At 45.2% G+C, this 14,210-nt stretch overlaps 1 protein-coding gene across 1 annotated transcript in view; it reads right to left on the bottom strand.

Annotated features, from left to right (window-relative positions):
• The window catches only part of LOC142571023 (cytochrome P450 4V2-like), a 60,407-nt gene that overhangs the window by 10,978 nt on the left and 35,219 nt on the right, over nucleotides 1-14,210 (bottom strand). The window contains exons 5-8 of the mRNA XM_075679325.1: nucleotides 11,021-11,090; nucleotides 9,445-9,571; nucleotides 5,052-5,240; nucleotides 2,712-2,885 (exon numbers count right to left, since the gene is read on the bottom strand). Of these exons, the coding sequence (XP_075535440.1) occupies nucleotides 2,712-2,885; nucleotides 5,052-5,240; nucleotides 9,445-9,571; nucleotides 11,021-11,090 (560 nt within the window). The remainder of the gene's footprint in view (nucleotides 1-2,711; nucleotides 2,886-5,051; nucleotides 5,241-9,444; nucleotides 9,572-11,020; nucleotides 11,091-14,210) is intronic.

The following is a 14,210-nucleotide window of genomic DNA, read 5'->3' as shown; positions in this document are numbered from 1 at the left end:
GCCACAACTATACCATTACAACACTGCCTTAATTTTTTTCTATTGGCTTGTATCACTTCCCACCTTGTCTGTCCATTTTATTTTTAGGCTGTTTCAACATAAGAGTTACACTAGCGCACGTTTCCTGGCAGAAGCAAAAAGAAGTAGCGATTTAACATTTTGAGGATATCAGGGTCACTTTTTGTGTGGCATATAGCGAAAGCGCAGATTACTTATGCACGTTGAGAATATTTAATAAATACCTGCTTTTTTACAGCTGTAACGCGTTACGCAAGGCATTTAGTTTCTTTTCCCGGTTTCTTCGGTGAGCTACGCCAGGCACGGTTTTTACATTTCCTTGAAGTAGAAACCGTGTGCTGAGTGAAGAGCGATAGATGTTTAATCTGTGTAGGCCCATTGCAGCCTTTCTAGAAAGTTACTTATTCAAGTTTTCTGAAGTGTCATACTGCCGTTATTCAAAATGTTGCTCAGACACCTAAAACAACAGCACGAAGTACGAACTTCAAGTTCCGCGTAAATAGGGAGGATTTTTCGTGCAATGCGTTGCGCAACAATGACGTAGTTGCTTTAAGTGTAACGTTGTAAATAATTATTGAACTCTCGTTTTTCTCCAATTTTGTTCGTCATATACGAGACTCGCCGTTTGTTGTTTTCGGTGAACTAAACAAGGCACCTTGTTCTTATTGAAAAAAATTAGGGGCACTGTATGGGTAATGTGTAGGCAGCCTTCCAAATAGCTGGTTTAAATGTGCCTCTTTACAATAGATTACGTATGCAAGTGGTCCAGAGCGCTATTAGTGTGTTTTACGACCAGCTCAATGCTTACACCGCTGCCCTAACATAATTACAATTACAGGCGAGGTAAAATTTGGCGAACATTGGCGGAATAAAATGCCAAGTTTGTGTGCGACGTTAAGTGCGCGATGATCAAACGCAACTTTTGTAAATTTCTTTTTTATATATTTTTTTTATCTTAAGCGAGCATTCGGAATCGTCGAGCTGTCGTTATGAGCTAGGTTTCCCGAATTTTCAAGAGAACTCTGCATTTGACAAACTTTATACTTAAAAGAAATGGTCGCAGCTTAAGGGCAATGTTTTGCGATGTTTTACCATTTCTGGCTTATTTAGAAGCGCTACTAATAATCATTAACCACCGTGCTTTGTGGGCTTGTTATGCGTGATACGCGCATTTATGTTGGGTTCGCCTGGTGTACTCAGTGAGCTAAACGAGGCAGCTTCTTTATGTTTCGTAATAGTCAGGCCGAGGTAATGGGTGATGTGTAGGCAAAGTTCAAAATGGGTGGGCAATTGGGGATGGGGTAATAAATTACGTGTGCAAGCACTCTAGAGCGGCTTGAATGTGTCTAACGAACGGGGCAGAATTCAGCCCGTTGCACTGGCCGAACTACAAATACCAGCGAGATCAAATTTAGCAAAAATTGGTGGAACGCTATAAGAAAAATTTCTGTGCGAAGATAAATGAGTTGGACCAAACTCATCTTTTGTTAGGAAAATGTCTTAATCAAGTTTCACAAAGTGTGATACAGCCGCTCTCAGCGGCTTTCCGTTGTCCCAACATAGCTGTAGGTTACAACATGTTTATATTTCGTGGAAATGGGAGGAGTGATCATGCTGAGTGCGATGTATGAGAAATTGTTTACGTTCCTGATCCAGTCAGAAGTTTTGCAAATAATTACTGAGACCTCGATCGTCCCCCTCTCCCCTACAATAAGTGTTCGAAAGCCTTACATGCAGGTATCCAGGGAAAACACGGGGAAGCCGGGAGATGGAAATTCAAGACGATGAGCAAAACAAAAACACGGCAAAACGGGAGCCAACGTTTCGACAAGTGAACTTGTCTTTTTCAAGGTGACATATGCTTTCCTCGGCACAGTATATATAGGTAGGATTCTTTAAAGGGGAGAGGGGTTAATGCGGGCGGGCGATGCAACTACCGAGGCTGTGTTAGCGGTGATCGACGGTGTAGAATTGAAAAGAAAGGCACACAGCTTTCTTTTCAATTCTACACCCTCGCCGCTAACGTTGCCTCGTCCGCTCGCATTACCCCCCTCTCCCCTTTAGGAGGAGCGTACTGATACAGGGCGTTTCAGGGAACACTTTCAAAAATTCTTAAACGTTGCCTGTGGCAGATAGCGCTATTCTAGTTCATGAGGTGGCCTACTCGAAGCGGCACACACTACTTACACGAAAAATTGAAATACATAATCGACGAATTAACAAAAATTTAATGATTAAAATTTAACTACTTACTTTATGGCCCACATTGCAATTTACAAATTCTATCCGTGGCATTTCCAAGGTGGATTCACTTGGAGCGAATTCTCAGGATGACACCAGTTTCGATATATAAATTCCCGAACTTTACGGAGAAATGCATTGGCGTTCCAGTTACTTCCGTGCTTTAATGCATAAGACGACGTTTCGTTAAGAAAGTAACTGGAACAGCATGTCGCCTGAAAACGGACGGCGATACAAACACAAAAAGAAAGAACGACGCAAGACAAGCATCCAACAAACAAGCGCTGCCGTCATATGAACTTTAACCTATTCGCCCCAAGTTTACACCTGACTGCACTCCATTGCTTGACTGTCGAACAGGCAACAGAAAGAACCATATTGACAGACTATCTAAAATACCTAATATGTTCTACAATTGTGACTGTGAATGAAAAATGAAAGCGACATCCTACTTTTATGCAGCACTCCATGTACTGTAGACGTTTCAGATCTTCCTGTGTGCATTCCGTGTTTGCACGGTCTCCGAAAACGAAGTCCAATTCTTCCTGCACCTTCCTTTGTATGTCCGCATGCAGCCCCAGGATATAGAGGCTCCAGCTGATCGCACACGAGCTAGAATCACTGCCCTGCAATAATTGTTTAGTACAAGCGATATCAGGGTCGATCTGCCAAAACTGTGACTACATTTTTCAGAGCAGAACGCTACGACGCTTTTACAAGAAATTGTGTCGCGCTCAAAAAAAGAAGAGATGAAAAACCTCCTGGTCTCCATCCATAACTAGTTTACCCGAGTATTTTACTACTGCGTACAACTAGCGATTGTACAGCACGCTTCATACGAGATCGTATACCAACTGCTCTTAAACCGAGTCAATACATCTATAAAACAGACTCGCCAGCGTACTCTGTTTGAGCATTTCCATGAATTCTACGGAAATGTGCGTTATCTAGGCCAAAATTTTATCACGACAAGTATTAAGAAGTCTGTATGCAAAGAAGTGTCTGTTATGCAATCTAACAAGTGGCTAACAAGTGACAAGTACCTAGTAACGAGAGTCTAATAACAATTCAAAGGACATCGTTAGCATGCCATACAATAATAGTAGAAACAGTTTTATTATTAGCGTAGCCAATATTGTGAGCTTAAATGTCTGCTTAAGTTGAGACGCAAAACAGGCATGAACAGCTCTTCCATCTGTACAGTAAATACGGCTATGATATATGAAGGATACAGAATTTAAATTAAACAAGGGCCTGGTCGAACGCTGTTTTCATTTCTTCCTTATTCCGTAATCGGCAAAAAAAGAAGGAAAACATCATCGCCCCTTTCAGTCTGTGAAGATGGTCGAACAGCGAAGCTGTTTTAGTGACATCGAGTGTCACACCATGCAAGTCAAACTTCGCAAGCAGTCAATATGCCAATATTTTGTTTCACCATTCTTTCACCTCCCGGCGCTGCCCATGTGTTCCCGCTATAAGGTGCCTCGATGTAGCGTGCCGGTGGCGCGCTACATCGAGGCATCTTAGTTTTGGTTATCGCCCTCCCAGCGCTGCCGTTTAAACACGGCATCTCTGGCGCGCAGCTCAGGGTCGGCCCTACGATGACGAGCCCGTTCACGAGCCAACTCTCGCTTACGCTAGCGGTAGGCAGCTTTTTCCTCAGGAGTACGCACTACTCGTGGTCTTTCCATAGTTGCAGCTGGGATGGAATGTGCGTAGCCACTGCCCAAAGCTCTGTGTATTGGGCGCAAGGGCCACCACTGGAGGTGCGCGCGCTGCTATCGTTTTGACGATTGGTTGGATTGGTTTGACGACTGACGTGGCTGCTGGCATTTCCTGCCGGCGCAAGAAGTGCCAGCAGCCACGCGCTCCTAGTTTCGCATTTCGATCGCTGGGCACTGTTCGTTGGCCGCAAACCGCCAGCATAAATTTGTTTCTTTCGCAACGTGGTGGAATCAATCCTCGATAAATTCGATGCCAGTCCGGCTCGATCGTCGAAAATGCACCTTGTGACAACCGCATAAGATTCGCGTAAAAGATAGCATTCTCACAGGGGGAAAGGGGTCACTCCAACCCCTTTCACCCTGTTGAGCTCTTCCTTTTCTCTCCCGCTAAGCCACGTGGCCCCTTTTTAGCGAAGTCCGACAACGACGGCACGGAGTCCGCATAAACAGCTTCGCTGTAAAATAAACCCCGTTTAGCACTTCATATAACGTGCATTTCGTAAAAATATAGTGAGAACCCATGCTGCATTATTAGATTTCGAAAATGCTAGCAAAGCATAAGCAACCGCTACAATAGTGAGATTTAATAATCCTCGTATCATTGAATATAGCCGATTCCGCCAAATTTTTCGCAGCATCTCTGCAGAATGTGAAAAGCCCAACTTTCCAGTACTTCAGCTAATGCTTAGACTTACAACGTTCGCGCGAGCGTTTCGGTGGATTCTCGTACAGGTTGTGCTAGCACACGACCATTTCCGTCTCTTCGTGCATGCGGGCGCGTGCCACTCGTATATATTTGACGTTGTATGTATACTTCAATCGCTTTGAGCAACGTAGCATCGTAGCATCGTAGTGTGTCATCTAGAACGTAGGTCGTCATCTGATGCGCTTGTTTGCATCTTCAGTTATTTTTACGGCAATATCTTATTCGAGTATACCTACAAGTGGTCTTAAACAGCGAATACAACTTTAGATATCACTTAGAGTGTCCTGCATGGTCAATGCGAGTGACTAAGAGACTACTAAACGCAATGGCGCAAGGCGAGGATGAGAAGTGGACTAGCTTACTGCAAACATCATGAAGTCCGCATCTTTTCTAACGTCGTCCAGCGTATACGAAGAAGGTTCCTTCATATGTGCCAACAGGAGGCTGTCCATGAACAATGAGCCGCTGCCGTCTCGATTCTTCTGAAGAGCTGCGCCGTCGGCGGTGTGATTTGAGAGCTTCTGCAGTTCGTCCTTCCGTCTGTTCATTACCTTGAAAACAAGAACGCACATGTTATGAAAGCATTGCTTGTTTTTTGTTCTTTGTTTTTTTTTTTTCCTAAATTAAGGAAGCATTCCTTGATATACGTTCACGTCAGTAACTGAGCAGCACAAAGGCTAACAAGGACCTATAAACGGAAGGACGACGTCCTGTTTTCGTCATACTCAGGCTAATTATAGCGCATTAGCAACGAGGACAAACAAGTTGACACATATAACAGCAATACTTGACTACAACGTAGGGCGTCATTCGTTGCGCTTGTTTGCTTCAATTATTTTTACGACAATATCGTATTCGAGTATACCTACAAAGGGTCTTATACAGCGAAAGCAACTTTAGATATCACTTATAGTGTCCTGCATGGTCAATGCGAGAGACCCCACTTGCTCGTGCTCGTTGTCTGAACACGCTTAAACAATCCCAAGTATGCCTTGCCAACAAGGCCGAACATCAACCCTTGTCAATTCTGTTTTTGACCCGGCCGTGGCGGCCGCATAGCGATTGGGGCGCAGTCCAAAATCGCCCGTCTCCCGTGCATTGAGGGCACGTTAAGGATCCCCAGGTGATCAAAATTAATCCGGAGTCCCCCACTACTGCGTGCCTCACAATCAAATGCTGAAAGCTGAACAGTCGCTATTTCGATACGAGTGCTGAAATAAAGCGCAAATCGCAGAAAGTGCTCGCCCTGCAGAGGAAAGAAGACTTCCGCGACATATTCTACAAATACCCCTTGTACATTTTATTGCACATTGCCTTGAAACTTTCTTTCAAATTTATGTCAGAATAGATTACTGAACATATTCATCCCGAATATGAAGTCATGTGCATGTGCAACTGCAGGGAAGTGGTCTACTCATATTCTTATCATTCATTTTCGAGAAATTCGTCACTAAATTGATCTAGACGTCTGTGTTGTCACAGACGGCGGGAAGCAGCCTTGAAGTGTGTTTTGAATTCCTAGATTTAGCGTGACAATCTATGGTGCAGCAGCAGCAATGCAATTTACTACACCTCGTTCCAATTTAATTTCTCCGTTAAGCCTATGAAATGCAGATTTTACCATGTCAAACATGACGAGACGGTTACCTCTTCCAAGTACATGGGGATGCAGCGTTTGTCACCAAACCGTGGTATATAAATAAAAAAAATTCCTTTCACGTTCGCAACTAACCAGCAGACAATAAAAATCAGCTCGAAAGCGATAATACCCCATAGTTGTTTTCGGGTCAGAGGAGGATGCTCACAGGTCAGCAGGAAAATTGCAAGCCCTGTATTGATGTGCAACGGAACCATTTCCAAGATGACCGTGTTTGCATGCGCATAAATAATTTCCTGCCTTCAATCGAGAGCCAGTCTCGAAACATTTTGATCGTCCCACGTTACTTGCAGTTGCTCGAATTGCGCAAGCGCACACCAGTCGCGCGTGTTGCAGTAATGTTTGCGCCCTTGAGGGTGCTGCTTTGTCTCGTGGCTAACACACTTACCCTGAAAGGGTAGCATTGAATGCAGACAAATGAAGTTTTCTTTTTTGGCGAACTGTTGTGGCAAGCAAGCATGACGATGCGAAAAGATCCAATACAAAAACGGAGGCCACAAAAGCTGCATGAAATATAGCTTCCACTGTGCAGCTTCGTAGCTTCCTACCATCAGACTTTCATGTCTAATATTTCGGTGCGCACCAGGCGATCGAAACTGGCACAGTATTCAACTACGGCTTCTCTGATCGCACATGTAATTTGTGCTCGCTGTCACCTACAATAATATTTTTTACGGCCTTAACTGTAAGGGGGTTAGTCATGAGAATAACCAACACTCATGAAGGTGCAAACATGTTTACTACGATATGTCTATGCGGCTTGCATTCCAGACACTTTGAATATTAATCGCATGTCATTCCTCTGAGGTGCTGTCCAGCCGGTGGTTGCTGTTCCCAGCGTCACGTTATGTGTCGTCGGGGCTTTACGCCTGTTGACGCAATAGTGACACTCAGTATGCGGACATAGGTTCACGTATCTTTAATTTGTCCCTAATCACCGCACAAGTCCGCTTCTGCGAATTCAAAACAAGTGGGCTAAATTTCATATAATTTCATTCATGTCATGTGGCGTTATTGTCCTCTACACGAAAACCGGCAAATACATATTCCACCGGCACTTTATAAATAGGCTCGAGAAATCTCCAGAATAAAAGTAAAAACTGGACGTGTTTGTGCATAGAACGTTCGTCAAATAGCGCTGCATCACAGCCTGGCTGACACTTCTCATTTATTATTTTAAAAATGCAGCAGAAACCATTGTTGGATTAATGTCAAAATTGAGCGGCAGCTTCCCGATAGATTGTTTTAATATATATATATATATATATATATATATATATATATATATATATATATATATATATACCTCTGAGACACTTTTTTTGGTTATAGCTCTTCTGATTGATGCTATGGGGCATGTGGGGGCCGTGATGTACGGACACGTCGGAGTGGCCTCAGCAGGTATAGTATTCGTTCTCACTCCATTCGACGAGACGAGAGACACGACGATGTATTCATATTCCCTGCACCTAAGGTCATTACATCAGACCGTGCCGTGTCACGTGAAGCATTCCTCGTTATGTGAATTACTCCAGCAAAAAAAAAAAAATGGGGTTTTACGTGCCAAAACCATTTTCTGCTTATGAGGCACACCGTAGTGGATAACTCGGGAAATTTTGACCACCTGGAGTTCTTTAACGTGCACCTAAATCTAAGTACGCGGGCGTTTTCGCCCCCTTCGAAATGCGGCCGCCGTGGCCGGGATTCGATCCCGCGACCTCGTGCTTAGCAGCCCAACACCATAGCCGCTAAGGAACCACGGCGGGTCCATTACTCCAGCAAAGCGCGTCGTGTTCGACAGATGAACGCGACGTCTACAGCGTACGCGGAACCATAATTCTGGAGCTGTGTTTCGCTGCCCGAAGAAACGACACACAGTTAGGTACAGTTTTTTTTTTTTTGGTGCCGAAGGCCTCGTAGTTCTTAAGATCATAAGCCTAAGTTATTCGGTTAAACCTCTCAAACTTTATCGCCTCTATAATTTAGTCTTACAAAGAGTTGATATCTGGAGAATTGCGAGTCATCATCATCATCATCATCATCATCATCATCATCATCAGCCTAGTTACGCCCACTGCAGGGCAAAGGCCTCTCCCATACTTCTCCAACTACCCCGGTCATGTACTAATTGTGGCCATGTTGTCCCTGCAAACATCTTAATTTCATCCGCCCACCTAACTTTCTGCCGCCCCCTGCTACGCTTCCCTTCCCTTGGAATCCAGTCCGTAACCCTTAATGACCATCGGTTATCTTCCCTCCTCATTACATGTCCTGCCCATGCCCATTTCGTTTTCTTGATTTCAACTAAGATGTCGTTTACCCGCGTTTGTTGCCTCACCCAATCTGCTCTTTTCTTATCCCTTAACGTTACACCCATCATTCTTCTTTCCATAGCTCGTTGCGTCGTCCTCAATTTTAGCAGAACCCTTTTCGTAAGCCTCCAGGTTTCTGCCCCATATGTGAGTACTGGTAACACACAGCTGTTATACACTTTCCTTTTGAGGGATAGTGGCAACCTGCTGTTCATGATTTGAGAATGCCTGCCAAACACACCCCAGCCCATTCTTATTCTTCTGGTTATTTCAGTCTCATGATCCGGATCCGTGGTCACTACCTGCCCTAAGTAGATGTATTCCCTTACCACTTCCAGTGCTTCGCTACCTATCGTAAACTGCTGTTCTCTTCCGAGACTGTTAAACAATACTTTAGTTTTCTGCAAATTAATTTTCAGACCCACCCTTCTGCTTTTCCTCTCCAGGTCAGTGAGCATGCATTGCAATTGGTCTCCTGAGTTACTAAGCAAGGCAATATCATCAGCGAATCGCAAGTTGCTAAGGTATTCTCCATCAACTTTTATCCCCAATTTTTCCCACTCCAGGCCTCTGAATATCTCCTGTAAACATGCTGTGAATAGCATTGGAGATATCGTATCTCCCTGTCTGACGCCTTTCTTTATAGGGATTTTGTTACTTTCTTTGTGGAGGACTGCGAGTATTCGGCCCCTAAAGGAACGTGTAACAGAGCGTCGCTCCTCAGGAAAGGTGTACTCGCGTCAATGGAACATAGCAACAATGTCAAGCTATATTAAGGGAACTTACGCCGTAGACGATGTCTTCTATCTTTCGCAGGCTTTCCCGAAATAGGCGGCCATTGTGCGTCAAGAAGTAAAGCTCATCCAGCCAAGTCCAAGGTTGGAAGATTCTCATGCTCACCAGCACTGTAAGCCTGCGAGGTACTCAAAGAGACGCGGTGAGATCGTACTCAATCTGGATACTCTGTCCAATGACTCTTCACTAAAATGTCTTTGAACACTAACGAACGCATGATAATGCAATGAATACAAGAGACACGAACTGCGTTAGCGACACTTCTGTTTGTAGTTTTTGCAAATGAGCTGCAGATGTTTGACGGGTTGCTGTTCATATTTTTTTTTAAGTGATCATAGCCTGCATACGCGTTTACAATTATTTGACATGAATCTCTGAATAAAGAGTTGAAGCTTAGCGCCTGCTCGGTTTATATCTACTCCCTCCTTTTTAAGTGTTTCTTTTCTTTTAGCGCTAATATGCCTTCCTTCGCTAAGACGAGGTATGGAAATGCGGCAGGAATGAACGCTATGAAGGTGACGACGAACATCGGTGTACGGGAACTTAGCCCATCATATCCTCTACTTAAGCATTAGTCCAGTCCACTGCTGATAGGAAAGCAAACACAGTTCACATTACCATGAGGCATCCTTTCTTTATTTTTTTTAAAGGAACCAATATTGCGTTTTGCAAGTCTATGTCAACTCTGTAGAGTATCATAGGAGCGATTTATGTCAGCAACTCGCACACATAAGCAATTCAAGTAGTGTTATTAGCGTTATGCACTGTTTTCTTCATCATTTCGGACATACATTAAAAGAAAGTTGCGCATCGCTTGAGAATAAAAGCTAACTCGATGCCTACGGCAAATCCTTTCGCTCAAGTGGTATATATTGATATGTGCTTAAATAATGGACACTGTTTGGCACCAAATAGCGCACCTGTAATACGAGAAAGTACGGGAAAACTAGCGCTTGGATGTATTCACCCTTTGAACAGGAGACTTGCTGCTGTAGTTTCCGGCAAAAAATGCCATATTACAATCTTTCCACTCCGCAAGAAAAGCTTTTAAAAATGCACGAAATTCTAAGTGCCTGCAGAGTAAGCTCAGCATTTGAGCTTGCCACACTTGGTACCACATGCTGTACTTGCTGCTATCCCAGTGTGCCTAAAGGTGTAGGGTCTAAAATCGCACGTACAAAAAAAAAAGCACGCTGACGTAATGCAGCATAGGTTAACAGAGCTTTCTTCTCGCAAAAATGGTTCACTCCAAATATGTTTCTCCATCATGGAGGCGAGTGCTTATTAAGTTTTCATAGCATCGGTCTTTAGAAAAGAGCTATCCTCGAGCAAGATTCGATATGTAGAAAAAATGCTGTTTTTTTTTCTTTTTCTTTATTTTACGATCAGCTATCTTTCATTTATATTTCAGTGAGGGTTTTTATGGCAGAATTCGGAACGGCAGAGCTTAATTTTTGGGCATGTCTCCATAGCGATCAAACTGTTTAATGTATGCACGTATATACGTTGTCCATTACTATTCATAATGAAGCTATACACCAGGACAGTGAACAAAATAACGGCTCACAAATGAAAGTAGGTGCCGTAGTTTTCGTGCTTCTCTCCCTGAACACCCAAGTCTACCCCAAGGGTAACACCTGCGAAAAAAGAAAAAAAAGAAGGAAATAGGAAGCTCGGTGAGCTCTTTTAGGGGGTTTTCTTCTCCGTCGGGGGCCGCATGTGGCGCGGCTGAGCGCGGGCCCCATCTTGAAAGTGACCTGCATGCAATGGATACAGAATCTAGATGCGTCGAGGGTTGATAGCTTCGTTTTCACTGTGTTCTCGCCGCTTAGTTCGGCTTGAAGAAAGAGGCAGTACGAAGGTCAACTCGCTCGCTGCTGCTCCTGTTTTTCCTCACTTCAGCGTTTGACAGCGAGTGTCCGCGCTCATCGAGTGAGATATGTCTGCGTTTGCCTGTGCGCGCGTGACATCGTGCTTGTTAATTTAGTTAGGAAGCGAATCTTTACAAGTTTCTATGACCGATAAAGCTACTGTCTTTCGTATAGCTATGGTGGCTAGCCACCATAGTATAGCTGTCAGATAATTTAATTGCTATCGCAGTCGATACTTCGCCTTTCGGCGGAACTGCTACTTGTGATGCGAAAGCTTCAAAGGGCCCATTGAGTGAAAAAGGCAGCGCCTGTAGCAGCGAAACGGCACCTAAATTCCCATTGGCTGCGAGGCCACGTCAGGTGCGCGCCTCAACATAGCAGAGTGAGCGAAGGGAACACCTGCTTTCCCGCCACGTGTTGTGTGAGGGGAGAGGAAATCGCCGAGACGCAACGTCACCCCTGCTCTCGGAAGCCTGCGTTATCCACGCGTTCCTTGTCCGCGCAAGATCTCGCCTGCGTTCTAACTTGATCCTGATAATTGCGATAAAGAAATTAATGTATAAAAGACAGAATAAGTTCGAAAGGAAAAGTTCACTGACGATTACGATACTCCCTAATGCGAAATTTGAGGGCAGCTGTATGCGTGTTTTCATTTCGCGATATATTTATTGGCTGGCGCGGACAATTTGTCTCGTGCGGCACATTGCAGACAGCGAAATGTGGCGCGACTGCCTCGCTAACAGAGAGATCGTGTGAGGCAGCGCGTGGGTGAAGAGTGAGCGCGATTCACAGCAGCCGCCGCAGACAGATCTCCGCTCATGCCGCGCTTTTTAACGCGAAAGCGTTAAAGAGCCCGTGTCGCAGAAAATCCGGTGTCGGCGTCGGACGTCGTCTCGGCGAAAAGATTTTCGAACCACCCATACCCAAGCACTCCATGTGACACAAAGAATTTATTGAACTAATTTAATTTCTCAAGCTAAAATGCGCGGAAAAATCGTAAACTATGACTTACACACAAACTACAGACATGATAGCTCTGGGATTGTAATTTGACTGTACACCAGAACAAAGTAAAAAAAACTGAGTGGCGCCATTCTCAAAGCCCGGTGGCGCCACCTGCTGCTCCAACGGCTCCGAGCTACCAAGCGAGGCGACCGCACGTAGACGTAGCGCTTACGCTGCTTGCGCTTTGACATTTCTTTGAAGTTCTCACGAAGGACGGGATGGTGAATTTTAGCTAGCGAATTTAGTTAGTGAACTCCAGCTTCTCGGCAAGATTGTGCTGCAAATCGGAATCGTCGCAAGCGCAACGTCCGCAGGCCTGAGCGGATCGTTCGGGTAAATCTGTGTTATCTTTGCATGCGGAAACATTGGTTCTGCGGCTATTCCACTTTGATTTGCACGGCTGACTATACGTCATGCAGTACGCGATATACTTTACCTCCGCGTGGTAGTGCCTAGAAAAATCTCGCGGTACGCACCTTGAAAACAGGCGGCATGCCGTAGGTTCGACTAAGCGTAGCGCATGTGCGCGGATGCCCGGATGTGTCCGTTTTTTTTGTCTCGGGATGCCGGAAAAATGAATTAACTGTAGTTCAGCCATGTCGGATCTACTGTGCAATGTATGCATACTTTTTTAACGAACATTGCCGCTCTTTCCCTCTGGCCAGTAGTTACGATAAGCAACAAAAACCAGATTTCACGCGTAAAGGCTTCGAATAGTTGCTGAAAGGTATTGCGAAATTTCGTGGCCACTACCGCCAGTGCACAAAATTCAATCTGATACGCATGAGTTCGATTGTCATGAGCGTCAGAACTTTGTAGCTGTGCGAACACTTTCGCGGCATTTACTTGTCAATCAGTTGCTTAGTTCTATGGCGAGAGCCGCTGTACGAAGCCCACCTCAGGCCTTTGTGTAACTGCGAGCCGTAGACATACACATGCACATAGAGAGACACGCAAAGATACACACATACAGAGACAAAAGGACATGTACGGCTGAATATGCCACAGCGACACAGCTCTCGACGTACATCGTGTTCGTCGCACGCGGTGCTCTGCAATCTGCTTCGTTCTCGCTGGTTATTTGCACATCCATATATGACGCAGTGACACCCCGATGATGTTCTTTACTTGGATGTTTCGGGCACAGACATATTTACACATCGAACACCCCGTAACACACACACGCTACATGCACGCGAACGCGTCTTGGCAGCTCAGGGAACATGGCGGCCGGTCGCTGGGTTCAAGAGTATGCGCTCAGCCCATCCGCTTCGATACAATCGTGTTCTGGTCTATATGAGAAAACATAATTCTGTTTCGTGAAAACTGAAATAAACCCCTTTTCCAGCGTTTCTACCATTCACAAACCAGCCGCGGCGCGCGCCATTTGCACGCGCCAGCGCGTCGGTTTCTCGGGGGCCATGGAGCGGCAGGCCCGGTTCCTTACAATACCTCCAGCTGGCGCTCGCCTCCGTCGCATCGCGGCCCACGCAAGAGGCCGCGTTTCTACCAGAAAGGCCGCCTTCGTGCATAGCGTTCGCGACCAGCGTTTCCCGGTAAACGATACGGTTACATACGCTCCAGTTCGAGGAAGCGTGAGAAGCAGTCAGGGATATTTTAATGTTATCGCGTTCCACACTTAAAGGCGAAGCTTAACGTTCCTCCAAACGTTTTTTTGTATATGCTATCGGTGGCGTCATCGATGATCAGACGACGCACGCTACTCTGGCACAATCTCGTAGCCATCGTCACCGCAGAGCAAGTCGTGCGCGGCACTACGCTTTTCTTCTGACGCTTTCGCTATGCTCTCCTGCTCCGCTTTCTTCCTCGCGCTCTCTACATTATCGCCCTCTTTCATACACGTTCGCTCTTTCATCCTTC

Source organism: Dermacentor variabilis, chromosome 1 (assembly GCF_050947875.1).
Source record: "Dermacentor variabilis isolate Ectoservices chromosome 1, ASM5094787v1, whole genome shotgun sequence".
Taxonomy (NCBI): domain Eukaryota; kingdom Metazoa; phylum Arthropoda; class Arachnida; order Ixodida; family Ixodidae; genus Dermacentor; species Dermacentor variabilis.
The sequence above is the reverse complement of the archived record's forward strand: the minus strand, read 5'-3'. Positions and strand labels throughout refer to the sequence as shown.